Here is a 20,772-nt window from a genome sequence, read left to right as displayed (position 1 = left end):
AAAGAAAACAGCGGACGCGTAATGTGGGAGGCAGTGTAAAGTCTTGTCTCCTCGATAAGAGGGTATACCTGAAAAATATAACAGATTGAAAAGCAAATGTGGGATATGAAGAAAATGATGGCGGGGTAGACTCTTGTACTCTTCATGACAGTGGGGTTCGTGAGTGCTCCAGGAATCCACGAGTCCGGTAGTTGGACAACACTATTTAAGCGAGCAATAATGTCTGGGATCTCCTTTCCTGGACTTCTGGTTCAGATATCCCATCATTACGGGTTGCAACCGGAACTTGATGTGGAACGGTAGGATGAGAGATGAAATCAAGAATGAACCGCAAAGTTTAGACCTGATCTTTTTTGCAGGTGATTTTTCACCTGAGCAAGCCTCTCAGCCTCACAAGGGGAGGATTTTCAATATGCCGTGCCGTTGGAGCCCAGTGAGAAATTGAGCGTGATAGTTCGTGATCGTTGTCAACCAGGATATCTCCCGCAGCTTCATCAAAAACAAGCATACGATACGTTTGTCTCGAAGAGCCTCTCAGCCTGCGTCAGAGATGGATTGTAGCAATATGCGTACGACTCTCGTTCTAAAGACAATCGAGCCCAGAAGCAGAGAAGCCCGTCTCGGGAATAGGATGTGATTCGATGGAAGATCTCCGAACGCAAGGGCGAGCTGCTTTGGGCTATGCTGAACATGCGAGGATTCCATTTGACTACAATCAACCGCTTCATAATGATTAGGACGAGACCTTGTCCTTTGGAGAAGTTGCGCGATTTCCTTCCAGTATCTCTCGAGTGCTTAGATTACCCATACATCTGGCCCTACTTAGGGTGTAATGCTCGGGCAACTCTCCTGACAGGAATGCGGATAACATATAGCCTCTATACCTAGGTCGTTCTGTTTTTCGAGACGAGACTCGGCCGACAATTGGTAATTGGAAAGACATCATTGGTAAATTCCAGAGTGTGAATAGTTGGGGCGCAATAAGCTTGTGCTAGCTTTATTAACTGGATGACTTCTACCAATTCTTTACCAGCGTTAGATCTTTGTGTCGTGTTTAGTAGTGAGAGGGAACATCAGCGTATGTTCAAGTGAAAGCAACGCGCGTTCGAAAGCGCCAGGGCCCAAACTAAGGAATCGATGATGTGTACGAGTATTCTTCTCCCAGCCTCTAGATTTCATCTAGCTATAGCCGCTTGCCGAGCGCATCGAGTTTCTCGGTTCCTTTTCCTCATGAGAACGAGAATCAAACCATTGCGGATAGATTGGAATTCGAGGATGAGGCGGTCCGCTCCTAACAGAGGGCTCCCAAGCTGGTCAATGTAGTTTTAAGCTGCTGAAATTTTAGAAGGTCTGCAGTTGCAGTGGTCCAAGATGGATGTGTTGGCCTTTCGAGTGTTTCAAGGTTGGATCCGACGGGTTGGCAAGGCGTGAGAATTTTTGTCTTGCTGCTCGGGAGCAGTTCCATTACTGTCGGCTTCTCGGCTCGGTCTTGACTCTTTTCGGACCGCATCGGCACTGTACCGGGAAAGCACAGGTCATCGCGCTAATGATAAATTTAGCCGCCGTGCTTCTAAACGAGACATGTCTTGGCATTGGCGTGTTAGCTCTGTTTCGAACATTTTGTCTTCCATATTTCATCGAATACATCCAGGCCTGGTACTTGGTTGTAACAGTGCATTTCTGCAAGTCAATATGGCATCTGGTACTGTTACTATAGACAAAGCCTATTTTGAAACTTTATTGAGAAGGTAGATCCCCACTGTTTCACTCCAGGAATGTTGCGTGCGCTTGTTTGTCGAGTGGATTTGCTAACTATTTACCCCACAATCAGAGCCCAATTTGTAAGTCTCAATCCGAAGTGGGGGCATTGATTGATGATTCTAATTATTTAAAGCATACATCCGGCGTCGATTATACAACTCCTCTCAATGTTGCGACCGTTACAATTCCCAAGACCGATCATGATAGTCTTGTACGATATCACCCACGATCCCTCAATCTGGTGTACGCCTGCTGACCACGCTTTTAGTTGATATCGGCCCGGCAATATGGTACGCATGCTCTTATTGGCACAATTAGGTAGCCATGAATCAAAGAGGATCCACGTTGATGTACTTGTTAGCCAATCTCAGACGCAATCTATTTCGAGGAGGAATTGCAGAAGAGACCCTTGCAGTTAGTTTCGACTATATCCTTCCTACCTAACTGTATCATTGATTGTTGCCAAAGGTTTTAATCAAGGACGATACGCCTCTGGCGGAAAACGAAGCGAACGCTACATCGCTCCAAGCAGACTCTCTCACTGGAGTGGGATTAAATTCGCATTCGCTGCCGACGAATGGTGGTCAGGATTATACATACGGACGCAATGCTAACTACACTCCTCGAAACTCGGATCTCCGCCAGCAGAATACAAATGGATTCCAGGGCCAGTTTCAAACCAACGATGACTTTTCATACATGCCCGACGGTCCAGATGGCTTTTACGATGAAGGAAGCGGAAATCATGATTCACAGTCTAAGACACAGACGCAGCGGCAACAGTATGACAAGTTTGCTAAACGCACCGTGCAACTAGCTAATTTACATGAAATGACGACTCATGCGGACATTGTTGATGTTGTCAGGGGTGGTATGTTACTTGATATATATCTACGTTCGCACGATCGTACAGCGAGCATATCATTCTTAGAAGAAGCTCATGCCCAGGATTTCTTTCGACATGTCAAACGTCATGATCTGTATGTCCGAGGGAAGCGAGTTAGTTTATTCTTTCTATATTTGGCCGGCCGAATATTAACATCACGCAGGTCGAGATTCGATGGAACGATCGCCAATTTATTCTCCCGGGTCATGTGGCAAACAAAATCACCATAGGGGCCACCAGAAACCTCGTAATCCAGAATCGTACCCCAAAACATACCGAAGAACTGATACGCGACCATCTCGAACATATTCATAACCTGATTGTAATCAAAATTGGCTTCAGAGATCAGAACGTTCACATTTCTACCAACTCAGTACATAATGCTATGTTCGCTAGAACTTGTTTGATGAGCCGCGCGTAAGTATAAACCAGGAAATGTGTACTGTCGACCTGACAACATCTAGTATTTACAAGGGATCCAAGATCGAATGGGATGAAGATGAATGCGCCGCTCCACTCGAGCGACCGCAGCAATTCCAGAGGGAAAATACAGTTCCCAAGAAGAAAAAAGAGGCCCCGAGAATGAATCGTTTCCAGCTTTTACATACTGATGATGATGAAGATCCAGTCGATGAAGAAGGCGAACACGACACGCATGGGATCTCGATTCCACTTCCTATGCCAAATTTCACTGGAATTGCAGCATAATCTGACCCCCTACCAACTTCCAGCCAGAAGTATCATCAGATAGAGGCAGCACCAATTTCATTTGTTCCCAATCAACAGGGGGGCTTTTACGGCGTCTGGCGGATTTCCTAAATCCTGGCCGCGGGTAGTGATGTTCAGATACCCCAAAGGCCAGTCAAACGGTCTGTTGCTGCTTGCGAATACCCCAAAATTGCTTCGTTCTTGATCTTAGGACTGGATTGCTTAATTCGTTATGGTTTGGAGGGGCGAAACAGGAAACTAATAGTATCAGCAATACTGGTATAAAGCTTCAAATATGGCACACGCTGATAGTGTACATCACTATTAAATTGTTTCAAGAGGTCGATGGATAGTAAGATTGAACTCGGCTCTTCTCATAGCACTGGTGCTAATTTAGCTTAATTATTTTTCACAAATGATATATTAGGGCAATCTGCTTGCTCTCGTATAATTCTCTTCCCAGATGGAGATTGAGGCGGACATAATAATATCGCACCCGCTATGTGAAGAAACATCCGGTTCGATTTCGTTATCTTTTAGTACTGTATACCTTGTCGAGTAAAAGTGCAGTTGTTGAAGATAATAAATATAGTGAAATTCTATAGTGTTCTGTAAAATAACTATCTAGAGTAGTAGGGACTTTGATTTCTAGTTTAATTTAGGCGTGTATTTAAAGAAGCCCCATTTTAGGAGTATAACAGAGATAGAAGTAGTACACGATATTTGTTTACTTATTCACTCTTATAAATACTGTTTCAACTGCCACTTATTTTGTCCGCGAGCATCACCATCTATTCTGGGATCTGAAGATCCACAACCTTATCAGGTACCGCCGATCTCTTGGCGCACGTCCGTCTGTTTCGTCCCGCCACGCCACCGTCCGCGTCAACCTCTGGACCACCGGTAATCAGCTTCACTCTTTCAATCCACCATAGCGAACGTCCTTCGCGTGGAAACTACAATGAGATCTTGCATCTCATCACTTGCTACGGCACTCTTACACCATGCTTCCGTCCGACAAGTGTGAAGGTGACACCGGTGATGCCTGCCTCGCACCGGGACACCATGTCCCTCCCTCGTTTGCAACGATCGCGATATCCTCCACCCCACTGATTGCTACATTCGTTATTGTCGCCTTCGTCGCGCTGCACAAGATATTTCCTATAGTTGCTGGCCTGCAACAGTCGAAAGAAGGGGACGATCATTATCTCCCAAGCGATGCGCCTCCGAGTTTGCGACAGAAACATGCTGAATACAGCGCCAGGACGGGGAGACGGAGAGTTATTGCAATTGCGTTCTCTACAACGGTTGCGCTCGCTGCAGTTCTAGCAGAATTGATACTCTGCGAAATATCAAGTACTCTGAATCCTGTAGCACGAGGTCTGGCGCTGAAGGTTACGATTCCCACGCTTCTCTTCATGCTGGTGGTGTTTATTCCGTTTCTGGAACTTCAATCTATCGTATCTGCCTCAGGGTGGAATTTTCAAAGGACCGCAGAGGGTAGACTTCCTAGGGTAGCATGGCTTCTTCAGCTGTGTGGATTTATTCTCTGGCTAGCTGGATTTTGGTGGCTGGGAAAGGGCATACCGGGAACATATATACATAAAATTGCATCGCAGCCTGGAAAAGGACTGAGTGAAGCGTGTCTTGAAAGAGTCGGCATTATTGGGATATCATTAATGGCACTGTTGTCTGGGTTTGCAGCAGTTTCCAATCCATGGCAAACCTTTGGAATCAGACCAAAACCTGTGACGGAAGCAGATATTTCTCGGAAACAGGCTGGTCTTGATGCGACGAATGATATGCTTGCCGCCAAAAGAAGTCGTCTTCGTGCGCTTCAGCGGAAAATGAATGAAACTCCGACAGAAGGATTTATGAACAAAGTATTAGGGTCCATACGGGGATCTCCTGATACCCAAGAACTCAAAGCCCTCCAGCTCGAAATTTCCGGTCTCGAATCAATGGGATCCAGTCTCTCTGCCTCCCTATCCCTCCTCCAGAACCGTCTATCCTTCAACCGACGAGCCTCCTCCCCACTAGGCAAACTACTCCTAACACCCACCGCCTACGCCTTCTCAATCTACTGCATCTTCCGCATCCTCTCCACAACTATTACTACCCTCCAGCGAACCTTCCTCCCCTCCCCCGACTCCCTCACCTCCTCTACTACGGACCCCATAAACCGCATGCTCTCTCTTCTCGCCAAACACGTCGACCCATCCCTCGACCAGCTCGCCTGGTCCCGCCAAATCTCCTTCCTCCTCTCAGGCCTCATCCTCCTCGCCTCCTTCAACAGCGTCCTCCAAACCTTCCACATGCTCACCAAACTCTCCCCCTCCATCCTCTACCACGCCCAAACCAACCTCGCGCTCCTCGTCGCCCAGATCAGCGCTACCTACGTCATCTCCAGCGCGCTCCTCCTCCGCAGTAATTTGCCTGTGGAAATGAAGAGCGTGGTTAGTGATGCGCTTGGGAGTCCGCTTGAGCCGGGGTTTGTGGATCGGTGGTTTGATGGCTGGTTTTTGTTTGCGAGTTTGGGAACGGCGGTGGGGATTTGGGTTGGGAGACAGGTGATGGGTGGGTGGGGGAGGGATTGGGATGATTTTGATGAGGGAGATGTGGAGATGGGGCAGAAGAGGAGTTGATGTTTGATAGATGTATGTATTGTTATGGTTTTTGCATGGATTCGATTGGTGTTACGGAAATATATATACCAGATAGAAGAAATCAATTTTTAAAGTTTTATCACCTGATACTCAAATCTCACAGTTCTCTGTCACCTATCATCATTCATTCTGAAACTTTCAGACAAGCGAGTACCCAGCATCCATAGCTCAAGAATGGTAAAAATGGGGTATAAATTTCTACAGAACCCAACAAAACTAACATAACTATGTACAGAGCCAAGTACCTTACCTACTTACAGTAATCTGCTATTACTCATCTCCTTTCCCAGGATCATGCGTTAAAACTTCCATAGTGCTATAGCCCGTGAACCCATATTTTCATGAGGTACATATGTTACATGTCCGATTTCCTCCATTTTACAGCCATGATAGTGAGATGTAGTGGGGATAAGGATGTGTACTGGGAATTTGGTGGAAATTGTTTGGTGAAGTTGGGAAAAATCAGGCAGCGCCGAGAGAAGGGGTATAATACCCAATCGTCTCTCGATCGTCATCTACGAGACGCCCATATCTTCAATGTGTTAGCAGTGAATCTTAAAAAAAGTAAAGGGGGAAGGGACATACTCTAATAACAACCTAAACAACCAGACCTCCAAATCCTCATTCCTGAGTACCTTATCCGCCCACTCGCGTCCCTGCAATGCAATCCGTTCCGCCTCTTTCTTCCCCGTCGCCTCACCCGCAAAATAGCGGACAGCCTCAACCCACTCATCACCCTTCAAACTCAGCGGGATATAATGCACCCACGGCCTCAACCACTCACCATGCCACTCCTTGAAAATCGCAAGTTTGTACACGAGACTCCTGCTCTTAAGGAACGCATAGAAACGACCCGAAAAAGCGTTTCCGTCAATGTCGAGAAGGTATTTGTATTTCCATGCGTCTTCCTGTTTGGCTGTTTTCTTGATGTCGAAGAATGCGTTTTGCGCTTTACAGTCGTTGGGGTCGCATTGGCCAACGTGGGAGAAGTAGATATCGAAGATGGCGTTGTGTTCGGTACGAGGGACTTGTTTGACTTGCCAGTCTTCTTTGCTTTCGTCGCCGCGATTGACGAGAATTTTGGCTTGGTCGAGGGCATTGATCTTTTGGACCACGTGCTGACGATGTTGGCGTCGCCATCCTCCGTCGCGACTGAAGCCGCCGGTGGTTGAACCTCGCCAGTAGATTTTGTCTTCTTTCTCTGTCCACTGTGGATCTTCGGTTTCGTTATAGCGGACTTTGCCGTACCAATACCAGGGTGATGGGTAGGTTATATCGTTGAATGATGATAGTTTGGATTGAGAGAAAACTGGGAAGAGATCATGGACGATGTTGAATGCGTTTGGACGGTCAAAGAAACCATAGGTGTGGCTGAGGGATGGTGATTCACAGACGTCCGAAAATGCAGTTTCGTTGTAGATGAATCCCAATTCCCCAACGGCGTAACTGTCAACATTGTCAGGTGCAAGCTCGTCCTCTAAAGATAATCTTGCAGGGCTTCTTGGCGAGCATGACATCCTTGAATGTGTCCATGTTGGTTGATGTGCAAACACATTAAACCTTGTAGTCTTGACATCCTCAAAACGAGAACCATCGCTCAAGTCTACTGGTCTTTTCGACCACGAATTCCTTGGCTTCTCAACAGCATTTGCAGCTGGCATCTTCGTATCCTTCGCTATTTGAACCAGTCTCGACAGATCATCATGCGGCACAATAACTCGAGGTTCATCGTGTATGTTGAACGCCAAGTCCATATCCGGCAGGTATTTCACAAAATGCTTCATCATCCCCGCTGTAGCTTCCATCTGCCATTCTCCAGCTCCGGAAACGAACTTCACCTGTCCCTTCCTAATCAACACTCCCATTAAATTATTTGGGTCATGTCCCAACCCTTCCTGAGCCCGCTGTCGTATCGTTTTTGGTTTTAAGCCCCAAAAGGGCAATAAGTTTTCGTGTATCGTGTCGTATTCGTCAATCATTTGAACTCCTTTTGCCTTTGCAAATTCGTACCACTTGTCGAAATTTGGTGGCGGAGGAATACCATATCGTTTCCGGTATTTTGAAACTGCTGCCGCCAGCGTCTTCGACTGCCCTGTCCATTCTTCCTCGAACTTCTTCTCATTGTCCTTGATCAATTGCCATACTGGGTGGCCAGACCCTATCTGGGGCGGTTCTGGCTTGCGAAGTTCCGTGTGTGGCAATGGCAGAGGGGTAGGAGTCTGAGGCAATAGCTCTGACAATGAATGTCTGTATTGTTCTGTGTCTGGAAATCTTGGACCTCTCAAGTAGAGCAGAGTGAAGCCAGCCAGAGTCACAAGAGCAGTCAACACCAGGAATCGGCGAGAGCGCATCCTTCTCCTCGTCTTCGTCACGAAGGAATTGACATTTGGTGAGTGCGAGTCCTCATTTTCTGCGAATATGGAACGAGGATGCGCTCGCTGGAAGTACACATTGGAATTCGAGCGCTGTCGAGGCGTATTTGACATTTTGAAGTTCAGGAGAGGGAGCCAGCCAATTGTGCTTCCTAGTGCTGGAATGTATTACCCCTGTCTAGATTAGATCTGGACCATCCATACTCCCTTGGCGTAGAAATACGACAGAGATTGCGCGTCTTGCATTTGTTAGGGTTTGGTAAAGAATTTGGTTGCCTAGAAGGACATTTTGTCAAATATCTTTGAAATTGGCATGATCTATTGCCCGTTATTCATTTTTGGTAGAGTTTGGAAACTCTTCCTGGTTGATTGTTTTGTTATTGTTTTTGAGTTGCGAAATTTCGGTTGTGATTAGAAGGCAGGGGCAACCATTGGTCTGTCTCCCTAACTTCACAACAACAGGTCTGCGACTTTTTCACAACACTACCACCACTACTACCACTACCTACACCAACTGTGGAAAGATATTACAACATACCTGGGATTAATTTGTTTTCATCGCCCTCTTTCTGTCGATCGACATCGTACAGGTGCATTGCTTCGACTTTTGAGAGCCTCGTGTTGAGCAGTCACAATGAGAATGCGTACATCCTGTACTCGAACAGTGCGACATCGTGCGACCTTCCTATGAAGCGGTTAGATTACCTACCTAGGCAGGGTAATTTGTACGTACAGTGCGACGCTATGCTGCTTCCCTATGGAGTGGTTAGAATAACCTTGAATGCGGTGTACGTACAGTACGACACATTACGACATTCCTATGGACCAGATATAATGGCTCGTGCAAGTATGAGTCTGTATGACTTAACACGACATTTCGTTATACATTACCGCGTAAAAGCCTTGGTCTCGAAGAGTAAGGCCGTTGCGTCTTGTTTCGGTTCCTCGCCCTATGATGGACATTGGCTCTTGGGCGAGCCTGTTGCCCCGAAAATGCTCCTGACATGTCACAACAAGAGCCTCACCTTGCCAGGCCGTGGTGTTCGCCGGCCCTACTTAACTTCTTGCGACTGAGAAGCCATATAAGGGCGACTGATCCGCTCAGTTTCTGAGAGATGCCCTGACGGGAAAGTCATAGTCAATATCACAAGATGGATACCAATGAGGCTCAAGTGAGTCTTTCCTTGAGTATAAAGCATTGAGCTTGTCCTACCAAAGTATTACTTTCTCGTGACAACAGGAAACTGCAAAGCTGTCCCCAAGTTAGAACTCATCTCTCCTATCTTGACCTCATTCTTCCTTTTCGCCAACAAACAATAGTACATCCAAGTGTGATGAGCGGCATCGAAGTCGGTATCATATTGGCCATCGTTGGTGTCATTTTTGCAGCACCTCCAGCATTACATTCATTCACTCATAGCTTCATGCGATTGCGAAGATGGTGGGCACGAAGACATATGAGAAAGCGCGCCGAAGACAAGTCAACCTTTACAAACAGTTCGAAGGTATTGAAGAAACAACATACATGGCGCAGCTTTGTTGGTGCAAAGCCGGAAAGTCCGCCTTCTGGAAGCGAGAATAATATTCCAGTCTCGATGGCAATGTCCACAGTTCAAAGCGTCTTGTTGCTGTTAGTGGCCATAATGGTTTTGACATCGGGCTGTGCTTTCATTGCCGTAGGACTACTCGTATTCGTCCACAGCACTTCGCCTGCAAGTTGTTCGCAAGGGGTACAAAATCATGTATCGATGATAAATCGCAACCACATTTCTCGAATCGAAAGCGAGAAGAAGAACAGGAAAGAGACGTATTGCTGGGGCCTTCGTCGTCTGCCACGATCTTCAAGCTAGCGACCAAGTCCTTATATGGCCAAGTCTGTGATTCATATTGGGTAATCAGGATTTCGCTAAAGCTTGATCCTACTTCACTACTCGATCCTACCTAGGCTTATTCAATGCTGGATCTTGGAGGTTTGGCATGTACATATTTGAAATGCTTCACTTATTCACTAGACTTGGCATTTCGAACTTGAATGCAAATTTGTCTGTCTATTTCATTTACTTTGCTGGAATAATGACTTGAGTATGTAGTACCTTCCCTAAAGTGTGTAGCACATAATCTCGCTCGCATCCTAGATGTAATCCAACAGTTAGCTTTATCTAAGTGGCGTAAACTTACAGTGATCCATGGGCAGGACTTGACAACAAACTGTGGCTGCCGTCCGCAGCTGCAGGTTGTTACGAACCCGAACATTTTGTACGACATGAAAAATGGTACATTCATGGTGCATTTTTTGGGACTAGAAGTTAGTGTTTCAACAACGAGAGGATATCTTTCTCGTGATAACATTACATTCTTAGCTAGAAAATTCTCTTGATTAAACAGACAATATTTACAAAGTCCGGCTGTCCAATGGTAGTGCATATTTGTACTCGCTTGAGCTTCGTAAATTCATAGGATGACATGACCGGAACTATACCCGGCCTTGGATTACCTTTGTATCACATCCAATTATGATTGTACAAAAAAATTGTTTCATATCTGTGTAGTCGAAATCATTAAGTCGACCATAATACATCCTTGAATATTCTAATACGTTCGAATGTATAGCATTGCTTTCATAAATTGTGGCTAAAAATAGAGTCCACAAGAGCGTGGAGTAAATACGAGAAATGTACTGGTGCAGCCCCTGCCCAAAGCTGGTGAGACCAACCATTTCGCCTCTGACGGAGACCCGAATTTTCTCGCCTCCTCATCCCTTTCCATTTCATGCTTCATCTCTTGCTTCATCTTTCACGACATTCTTCAACCGGCATTTCTTTAATTAATACTCTCGTTTGTAAGACACACAAGACCTCACTCGTTCGGTCGTTTGTGCATTTCAGGAGTCCGTTTATTGAGCAGAAGAACACTCGCAGCACATCAGCTAGGTGCCGCAGAAGCCCCTTGGAAGATTCACGCTCTCGCCCGGTCAACGGACAAGGTACCAAGAACATTGCACCATCAACCAATCCATCACCACAATATCAATCGAACGATCCGACATACTCTACCTAGGACATTATTCACGAGGCATAACATACTGCAATCAGCATCGCGTACGAATCTTCTTGGAATAAATTGAATTGGGAGGATTTTGGAGGGGTTTGGGTGATTTCTGGGCGTGTCAACAACTTCGAAACACCAGCATCATGAGGACCACAGCGAACGTTCAGTTTTATTCAATCTTTCTTCTTCTTCTCACGACATTTACGGCAGCATGGCCTTGGCCACAATGGTTACCAGAGATTGATGCATTAGTTGTACGACAAGATGATAGTGAGTATAACCGTTTGACGTGTTATCGTTCAAGCGTATTGACATTTATCAGGTTCCTCGGCTGCACCACAATCAACACCATCACCTACTGGATCAGCGACTCGAACATCAGCACCTAGCTCGAGTGGAAGCGGATCAGCGAAAGCATCAGGGTCAACCTCCGCGACAGGTTCGAATACCGCATCTAAAGGATCTGCCACTAAAAGTAGTACTGGTCCTATCACCAGCGCACCCAAGACAACCGCTCAAACAACCGCAAATCATACATCATATGGCGCAGACACACCGGCAGGAGCAGTCGTTATGCTGACTCCAGCTGTCATTGCTGGATCCCAATTCTACAAGATCGGAGACAATATCACATTTGCCTGGAATTATACGAACCTACTAGCAACCCCCACAGCACTCAATGTCGTTGCAACGAATTCGCTCGCCAGCCAATACTATACGATGACCGCGAATATGACGATCGGTGGAAATGCAACAAATGCAGTAACCTGGGACACGGCGGCGTATACTGCTGGCCCAGATGGACTGCAGAATCCCCTACTCACTGCACAATACACTCTCGTTATTTATGATGCCGATCTGTCTGTTACTGCCACTGCCGAGCCAGGATACCTTCAAGTTTACAATCAATATCAATTCGGAATGTACACACCACAACCCTACAAAGATCTCGCGGACGGATACAAATGTGCTACTTGCAGCGGAGCCTTGGGAGACATGGAAAGGAGATTCTTAGGATTCGTTTTCGGAATGGGATTCGCTACCGTGTTAGGTTTCACATGGTTCGTTGGTGGCACAGGAGTAATCTGGTAATCCAACTACGAGTCAGCAAGGAAATTTATATTACCAAGCACGAGAAGTAATATGTACACGTTTTGCCACTTTCCTCGAATTTCTTTACGGTCGTCAAAACGGAAGAGCCTCACGGACGCGGTCTTTAAATCTGTTGGACAAACCTCTTGGCTGGGGGACGCAATGCAAAATACAGGGGTTCAAGGTGTTTATTGGATGATTTGTTTTCGTGTGTGGGATGGGGCTTTGCATAGATAGCGGCGGGGAGAATGGGGGTGTCACATTACAGTCTAAAGTGTGCTATGTAAGTGATATACATTTAATGAATGCAGCGAAAGAGAGAGGGTTGGAAAGCAGCGAGAGAATGGAATGGGCTGGATATTCGTGTTTATATTTAGGTTAGCGATGCAATGAATGAGGAGCTTAATATGGGCTAGTTTATTGAACCAGATTTGACATTTCAGATGATGGTGTAAAATTTCGAGGTCTTATTTCCTCCGTTTTGATTTAGGGTATTATTTTGTTTTGTTCAGCGAACTTGACACCTTTTAGATGGTGCTTTATAAGGCGTGGATATGGAGTACTCTCTAGCCTCATGTGAGTCTGGTAATACCTGGTGGGCTATTACCAGACACACACCGGCCCAGTCACTAAGTGATCCCATGCCCATTTCATACCTACAACCTCCCCCTAAATTAACTTCAAAGCAAACCCGCCACCCCTCTCCTCAACCTCCCTATCACCCCCAAAGATCCCACTAAAATCCACCTCGTTAAAACCACCCACCTTCCCCCTCCCAGGAGCATTCGGTGTGCCCTTTCTCCTCCTCTTCTCCAGCCCCGCTTTCGATGGAAACGTAGGGAACATCTCGCGGTCCTTCATTCTTGGATCCTCTTTAAAGAACGGATGATCTAGGACTTCTTGCGCGCTGGGCCTATGAGCGGGGTTTAGAGAGAGGAGGGAGGTGAGTAGATTGCTTCCTGCGTTTGTCAGGAAGGGGAATTTAGAGCGTAGAACGGAGCCTTGAGCGATTGGGTTTTGGGGGAGGCGCAAAGAGCGCGCGTTAGGGAGGCGGCGGAAGGAGGGCCATGTGGTTTCGGTGGGGATACCGCAGAGTTCGAAGATCTTGGAGAGTTCGTCGACTTCGTTTTTGCCCTGCAAGAGCGGTTCGCGCGTGAGTAGTTCGCCGAATATACAGCCTATACTCCACATATCGACGGCTGTCCCGTACCGTTCGGCGCCTAGCAATAGTTCTGGGGCGCGGTACCAGAGGGTTACTACTAGTTGGGTGAGTTTGGGGGGTGGGTCGCTGTAGTAGCGTGCCATTCCGAAGTCCGCGATTTTTAGAACGCCCCGGTTGTTGAGGAGGAGGTTGGAGGTTTTGAGATCGCGGTGCATTATCCAGTTTGTGTGCAAGTAGAGGACGCCGGAAGTTAGTTGGTGGAGGAGCGTTTTGGTTTCGGAAGTTAGGAAGGGTTCGGGCATGTCTTCGAGGAGGGATTTTAGGTCGTGTTCGAGGAAGTCGAGGACGAGGAAGATGCTGTTGATGAGGTATTAGCATTGAGTTTCGTAGAAAACGGATATGTAATGAGAATGGAATACTTACTTCTCAATCTTACTTGTATCCTCCCCAACGACCACCTCTCTCAGACCAACGATATTAGGATGATCACAATCCATCAGCGTCTGTACTTCCCTCAACCCAGTAACTGGAACCCCATCATGCACATTGTCCATCTTCAATCTCTTCAACGCAACAATCTTCCCCGTAGTCGTATCCCTCGCCCGCGAAACCCAGCCATAAGCACCCTCTTCTATATCATTCAGCTTCTCGTAATCCTCCACAGACCGGCATTTCTTCCACGCTGGCGCTGGAAATCGCAGGAGTTTCGCAGGTGGTAATTCCACTGCAGATTCTGGAGGCGGAGGTGTGAGTTTCCGTCGTTTCGCTGGTCGTGAGGAGAGTTCATGTTCGGTGTTTGCAGCTTGCGATTGCTGTGCTGCGATTTGCGCCGCTGCTGCTTCTTCAGCCTTGCGCTGCTTTTCTGCTTTCAGTCGTTTCTTTTCTTCCTTTTCTTTCTTACGCTGAACTTCTAAAGCTTCGTCTTCTTCATCGTTGGCCCATCGCGATTTGGTTTTGCTGCTCATGTTGTGGTTGGATGTGGGGTGGTGATGTTGCGTAGGTGAGCTTCGTCGTCATGGCTGAAATATTTATTTTGGCGACCACCGCGTTAACTGCGAACATCGAGTTCAATGTCAAACTTTTCAACGAACCGCAATTGTAACCCCGGTAAGGGCAAATAACTGCTATGAAGACTGTTATCGCGGCTCAAGCGCGTCTTGCGCTACACAATGCTGCGAAGAGGAAGTGCAGAGCTCCAAGCTGGCGTGGTGTACGCTGGTCGTCATCAGAGTCCAAACAATGGTCAACACCCCTGGCAAAACAGCTTTCGGAAGCTATTACTGTACACAAAATATATCTCATATTAATGAAGCTTTGCTAATATTGTCAACAGGCTACTGGACCAGTTCCGCTAGCATCATTCATGCGGATGTGTCTGACCTCAGACGTTGGAGGCTACTACACCAGTTCCCTGGAAGGCCGTGACCAGTTTGGTACGAAAGGAGATTTCATAACCTCGCCTGAGATTTCACAGATATTCGGTGAATTGATAGGTGTATGGTTTGTTGCACAATGGATGGCCCAGGGAAAGAAGAAGGAAGGAATAGAGTTCATTGAAATTGGCCCGGGGAGAGGAACTTTGATGGACGATATATTGCGGGTGAGGACTTTGCTTGGAAGAACATATGTGAATCTTGTTGCTGATAGAATATATAGACAATACGAAATTTTGAGCCCATGGGATTGAAAGTTGACAACGTTTATATGGTTGAAGCGAGTGCTTCGTTACGGGATGCACAGAAGAAACTTCTTTGTGGTGATGCAGAAATGAAGGAGATTGATATTGGGCACGAGAGCACTAGCAAGTATTCTGCAATTCCAGTCGTTTGGACAGATAATATACGTTTTATACCCTCAGGTAAGTCTCATTCCTCTCGATTCGACAAATCTTATTGACCTTACTTTAGGACAATACAAAAGTCCGTTCATTGTAGCTCACGAATTCTTTGATGCCCTGCCCATCCACGCTTTCCAGTCCATTCCACCACCACCCCAAGAACCAGTACCAGACGCTATCCAGACTCCTACTGGAACTCACACGCTTGCGCCTAATGCACCCAAATCAAAGTCAAAACAGCCAACGGGTCCTCAATGGAGAGAATTGGTAGTTTCTCCAACGCCACCACCAGCATCACCCACAGATAAAAAAGAAGAGTTCCAACTTACACTCTCGAAACAAGCAACACCACATAGCATGTATCTCCCAGTCCTCTCCTCACGTTATAAATCCCTCCTCCAAACCCCTGGAAATATCATCGAGATCTCGCCCGAATCTCAGGCCTATGCATCAGCTATTGCTACTCGTATCGGTGGCTCATCTCAAGACCCCAAAGCAACTCCATCAGGGGCTGCACTCATATTAGATTACGGAACTGCAGACACTGTTCCTATAAACTCATTACGCGGTATCAAAGAGCACAAACGTGTTTCTCCCTTCGAAGCTCCAGGGCTAGTTGATCTCTCTGCTGATGTGGACTTCATCGCTCTTGCTGAAGCTGCGCTAAAGGCCAGTCCTGGGATTGAAGTCCATGGTCCTGTGGAACAAGGTGCATTTCTGGAAGTTATGGGTATCAAGGAGAGGGCGGAGATGCTAGTCAAGAGTATTGAGAAAAGTGCTGCGCAACAAGGAAGTGAGAAGCTGGAAGAGATGAAAAAGGGAATTGATGGAGCCTGGAGAAGGCTGGTTGATCGGAGTCCAGTTGGCATGGGTAAAGTATATAAGGTTATGGCTATTACGCCAGAGAATAGAGGGAAGAAGATTGTTGGTTTTGGAGGAGATGTATAGTATATCGTCGTTGATTGGAGGGCCTCGGAGACAGACTGTAATATATGTAAGTTTGAAACAGCTTCTGACCATTAACTCACACATTTATACTTTTCAGAGTATACTTCCATAATGGAGCACACCAAGCGAAGAATAACTTCTCTTCAAGTTCCGTAACGATACAACTCGCAGCCTTCTTCTGTGCCCGACCACGATTCCGAGGTGTGGCTTGGTTTATTGGACAGGGCAGCGCCTGCATGACGCTGCCACCTCCAGAACATCTTTGACTTTGGGAAATGGGAAGACCCTCTCGATGGTTACCTCTTGCTTATGAGACATAAAAATATCGACATAACATTGTTCACACGCGCATGGCCGCAACTATTGCGGCATCTAGTATCATGGCTTTAAACATAAGGTATGGCACAGCCTAGTCTGCAGTGAGGCTGTTCCTGGCAATCCGGCAACTCCAAGAGCTGACAGCGACTTAGTCAACACAGCTCCCAAAGCTTGTGGGAAGAAGCATTCAAAGCTCTTGCGCCTAAGGATGCGGAGGCTTTCAAATCGTCCGACACTTCGCAATCGCCAGTAGAAGGAAAACGGGCTATCTTAACACAACTTCTAGGAAAGGTCGAGGCTAAGAAATCAGAATGGGAAGATAAGCGGTGGCGCTATCATCGAAAAGGAGAGGTCGTGATTGTTGTGGATGTCTGGAATAAGGTTACAAGATGGATAACAAGCATGTTAGCTGTGGTGGATACAATCGTCCAATATGACCCAGTTCATGCTGCTTTGCCATGGGCGGGCATTAAACTCGTTCTTCAGGTTAGCTCAGCTACATTAGTGTCGCACCGTCCTGACAATCCCCTAGATCGCTGTAAACGATTGTCAAACTCAGGGGGCTATGGCTGAGGGTCTTGAGAAGGTATCATTTCTTCTTCTGCGCTACGAGATGGTCGAGCGCATTTACCTACAGAAATCTTCGAAAGCCAAGGACATGTTGAGAGCATCCATTGTGAAGCTTTATGCTGCTGTTTTGCTGTATATTGCAAAAGCGCTTAAGTACTACTCTCAAAGTATTGCGAAGAAGCTAGGAAAGTCAATAATTGAAGGCCGTACCCGGGTCCAGAGTGTTCTAGATCAAGTCTCGACAGTCGAGAGTGAAGTTGATGCGGTCCGGCGTGATATTGATGCTGAGTGTCGGTGCCAATCATCTACGGATAGAGATACTAGCTAAAGTGGTCATAGTTCACGAGTTATCTTTCAATATGCTTCTCGACTTACCGAGACAACTGCAGAGCCTCTGGACTGGGTTGGGGAATCCTCTGATACGAATGGGAGAGCAGATTTCAGGCATCCAAAATCACTTGAACGGTAAATAGCATCTGGCTTTGTTTTCATACTACACTAATAATTCCCATCAACAGCTGAGAAGCGTTCTAAAATTCTCCGCTGGACATCCGTCATTCGAATTCAAGATCACTACGAGGATGCAAGAGACGATATATTGGAGGGAACTGGTCAATGGCTGTTTGCCAAGCAGGAATATCAGGAGTGGAGCTGTTCTAGTGTATCCTCAATCTTGTGGCTTCGTGGAATCCGTAAGTCAACAAATTCTTTTGTACGTCCGACCTATCATCTAACAACATTTGACAGCTGGCTCTGGAAAGTCGAAATTGACGTAAGCAAATTTTAACTAAAACCTGATGCCTTTGCTCCCTCTTGACTAAAACCAGTCTAGTACTATGGTCATCGAAAAATTGCTACACGAACGTTCAGTCTCTTCGTCGGCGGCGCCGTTGGCATTTTTTTACTGTGCACGAAACTCTGCGGAGCCGGAGCGGTCTGACCCAAATCAGGTTCTACGAGTAAGTTGGGCTTTATCTTCATCAAAGCTGGTTTTATTGATTGGTGTAACTGCTGATATTTGTAATGCATCTGCAAAGGCTATTGTCAAACAGCTCGCATCGGAGTCCGTAAAGTTACCAATAAGGCAAGCACTTGTCGACGAATACAACGCCAGAGTCGCCAAATATGGTGATGATATAGGTCCCCGACGTTTAGCTGTGAAGGACTGTATAAAGCTCATCTTAGCCATTACTGAAAATAACCCAATTACGATAGTCATAGATGCGCTGGACGAATGCGACATCAACGAGCGTTGGGCATTGCTTTCCGGCCTCCAAGAAATCATCCAGAAATCAAAGCAATTGGTCAAAGTCTTTGCGTCTAGCAGAGAGGATGGGGATATCATTGCACAGATGTCTGCAGTCCCTAACATCACTATCCGTGCCAGCGATAATGGTGAGGATATCCGGAAATTTGTGGAGTCTGAGGTCAATCGAATGATTTGTACCAGGCGCCTTCTACACGGGCGTGTGTCTGAGAAGTTGAAGAGCAAGATTGTTTCGAATCTCTCGAGTGGTGCTCAAGGGATGTAGGTCAACTTGGATGCGAATTCAATGCAAGAGGCTTCTGGGCTGACAAATTGCAGGTTCCGCTGGGTGAGTCTTTCCATGCAGAGTATCTGCGACGTCCGCAGCATGAAAGTCGCGGGCGATGTCGAGAACGCCATCGGCAAACTTCCCAGCTCCCTACGTGGTCTTTATGATATCATCTATGATCAGTTGCCTATCGCTACTGGCGACTCAGAAAATGCGAAAGAGCTCACCACCTCCCAGGTTGTTCGAAGAACATTCAATTGGATTTTGTGCGCTCAAGCGCACCTCTCAACTGCCGCTTTCATTTCTGCTCTTTGGATACCTGACGCAGATGAAGACGCAGTCGACAACCTCACCAAGGACCAAGTGCTAGACGCTTGCTGTAACTTGGTCGTGCATGACGCCACGGCAGACACTTTTCGTTTTGCACATTTGTCTGTCCGTGAATATCTTGAGAACAGGTCTGATTTCAACTACACATATCAGTATGGCATGGCTCTCTCGAGGTGTTTTCAATCATTTGATAGCCCAAACGTTGACTTCAGCAAGCGCGATTGGGACGAAGAGCCCTTTACTATATATGCTCGAGACAATATTGTCAGCCACTATCGGCGTGTGGAACTTGCTGGAAACGACATTTCCCAAGATCAACGTATTTTACCTCAAAATATCAAGACACTGGTCGAAGAGACGCTTGTGGGATGTTGCTTTGAGAAGTGGATATCTGCAATCAAAAAAGAAGTTGGACGAGAGGCTTTGACAGAAGTAAAGCGATACCGAATGAAACAACGTGTTTGTTCCAGCAACTCTCAATGGATTCCGCTGTATTTCGCGAGTTATTTCGACCTCGAGACTATGGTCTACATATGCAGCGAAATGGCAGCCGCAAAGGGAACTTCGCCTTGGGAAAGTAAGAATATCAACTACCAAGCCCCACTGCTACTCGCTGTGGAAAGAGATAATGTCAGAGCTTTTACAGCAATGTTGAAATGCGGGGCGGGTGTCAATCATCACAGCGAGTCGGGCGGTGCACTATTGAAGCGAGTCATGGAAAACGCGAACACGGTTTTCCTTCATATAATTTTGCGCCACTGTGCAGACATGCCTTTATCTGAAGAGGAAAGCCACCTCCTCTATGTTTATCTGCTTCAAGCAGCGATATTGAAGAGAAAGTGGGACAATGTCCGATACCTCATTGACTTTACAAGAGGCAACGGGCTTAAGACTGATTGCCCACAACTCCTCTTCATTAACGTAGTCAGAGCTGGTCATTATGGAATTGTTGAGCTACTACTTCCTGTTGTCATGATACCAACTACTGCAAGAGACGAAATGCTTAGCGAGGCTCTCATTGTGGCAGCCAAAGGTACCCAGCTAGGTTTATTTCTGAATCATACGAAAGTGGCCGAGGTCTTACTAAATGCAGGAGCTTCTATCAGAAGCTGGGATGCAGAAGGCTCTGCATTAGCCCATGCCGTTAATGAAGGACTCCAACAAACAGCCCAACTTCTATTGTCGAAATGTACAGGGTCTTGCGGCATTGAAACACCGCCACAAAGCGCGATTGTGGCCCAAGATACCTTTTCACAAATTTCTCCCTTGTCGCCAAACAGAATTGTTCCGACAGCTAGCGAACCCGTTAAGACATCCACTACTGATAGCATGCAGAGAAAGTCATGCAACTCCGCTCTATTTGCGGCGCTGTTGTTTGGCAGTACTACCATGACTTCTCTACTGCTTGTGCATGGGGCAGAATATACTGGAGATATCATGTGGCTCAAAGACCTTTTGCACTTCGCCATCACTGACAAAGATGCCCTAGTGGTTGAGGCTCTTATCAATTGTGGCGTTTTAGATGGATCTTCGGAACGA

At 46.6% G+C, this 20,772-nt stretch overlaps 7 protein-coding genes across 7 annotated transcripts in view; 5 read left to right on the top strand and 2 right to left on the bottom strand.

Moving 5' to 3' along the window:
* Positions 1-1,775: 1,775 nt before the first annotated feature.
* On the top strand, positions 1,776-3,355 carry GLAREA_12914 (uncharacterized protein; the record flags this gene model as incomplete). Its single annotated transcript, XM_008084677.1, has 7 exons — positions 1,776-1,841; positions 1,895-1,972; positions 2,030-2,051; positions 2,123-2,175; positions 2,230-2,760; positions 2,811-3,064; positions 3,112-3,355. The coding sequence occupies 7 exons, from the start codon at positions 1,776-1,778 to the stop codon at positions 3,353-3,355; spliced, it is 1,248 nt and encodes a 415-aa protein (XP_008082868.1).
* A 1,004-nt stretch (positions 3,356-4,359) lies between these two features.
* Positions 4,360-6,000, top strand: GLAREA_12913 (uncharacterized protein; the record flags this gene model as incomplete). Its single annotated transcript, XM_008084676.1, has 1 exon — positions 4,360-6,000. The coding sequence occupies one exon, from the start codon at positions 4,360-4,362 to the stop codon at positions 5,998-6,000; it is 1,641 nt and encodes a 546-aa protein (XP_008082867.1).
* Positions 6,001-6,483: 483 nt separating this feature from the next.
* GLAREA_12912 (uncharacterized protein) lies at positions 6,484-8,507 on the bottom strand (the record flags this gene model as incomplete). The annotated part of the gene is made up of 2 exons (XM_008084675.1): positions 6,484-6,553; positions 6,607-8,507. The coding sequence occupies 2 exons, from the start codon at positions 8,505-8,507 to the stop codon at positions 6,484-6,486; spliced, it is 1,971 nt and encodes a 656-aa protein (XP_008082866.1).
* Positions 8,508-11,584: 3,077 nt separating this feature from the next.
* GLAREA_12911 (uncharacterized protein) lies at positions 11,585-12,533 on the top strand (the record flags this gene model as incomplete). The annotated part of the gene is made up of 2 exons (XM_008084674.1): positions 11,585-11,711; positions 11,764-12,533. The coding sequence occupies 2 exons, from the start codon at positions 11,585-11,587 to the stop codon at positions 12,531-12,533; spliced, it is 897 nt and encodes a 298-aa protein (XP_008082865.1).
* Positions 12,534-13,202: 669 nt separating this feature from the next.
* On the bottom strand, positions 13,203-14,660 carry GLAREA_12910 (Protein kinase-like (PK-like); the record flags this gene model as incomplete). The annotated part of the gene is made up of 2 exons (XM_008084673.1): positions 13,203-14,052; positions 14,119-14,660. 2 exons carry the CDS (start codon positions 14,658-14,660, stop codon positions 13,203-13,205), a joined length of 1,392 nt encoding a protein of 463 aa, XP_008082864.1.
* A 161-nt stretch (positions 14,661-14,821) lies between these two features.
* On the top strand, positions 14,822-16,480 carry GLAREA_12909 (S-adenosyl-L-methionine-dependent methyltransferase; the record flags this gene model as incomplete). Its single annotated transcript, XM_008084672.1, has 4 exons — positions 14,822-14,977; positions 15,029-15,295; positions 15,352-15,553; positions 15,603-16,480. The coding sequence occupies 4 exons, from the start codon at positions 14,822-14,824 to the stop codon at positions 16,478-16,480; spliced, it is 1,503 nt and encodes a 500-aa protein (XP_008082863.1).
* Positions 16,481-16,830: 350 nt separating this feature from the next.
* GLAREA_12908 (Ankyrin repeat-containing protein) overlaps positions 16,831-20,772 on the top strand; it is a gene marked incomplete at both ends in the record, with an annotated part of 6,626 nt that continues 2,684 nt past the window's right edge. The window contains 8 exons of the mRNA XM_008084671.1: positions 16,831-16,877; positions 16,951-17,284; positions 17,331-17,658; positions 17,708-17,833; positions 17,887-18,060; positions 18,116-18,140; positions 18,201-18,896; positions 18,954-20,721. Of these exons, the coding sequence (XP_008082862.1) occupies positions 16,831-16,877; positions 16,951-17,284; positions 17,331-17,658; positions 17,708-17,833; positions 17,887-18,060; positions 18,116-18,140; positions 18,201-18,896; positions 18,954-20,721 (3,498 nt within the window). The remainder of the gene's footprint in view (positions 16,878-16,950; positions 17,285-17,330; positions 17,659-17,707; positions 17,834-17,886; positions 18,061-18,115; positions 18,141-18,200; positions 18,897-18,953; positions 20,722-20,772) is intronic.

Source organism: Glarea lozoyensis, assembly GCF_000409485.1.
Source record: "Glarea lozoyensis ATCC 20868 chromosome Unknown GLAREA21, whole genome shotgun sequence".
Classification (NCBI taxonomy): Eukaryota; Fungi; Ascomycota; class Leotiomycetes; order Helotiales; family Helotiaceae; genus Glarea; species Glarea lozoyensis.
This window is presented reverse-complemented; position numbering and strand designations above follow the sequence as displayed.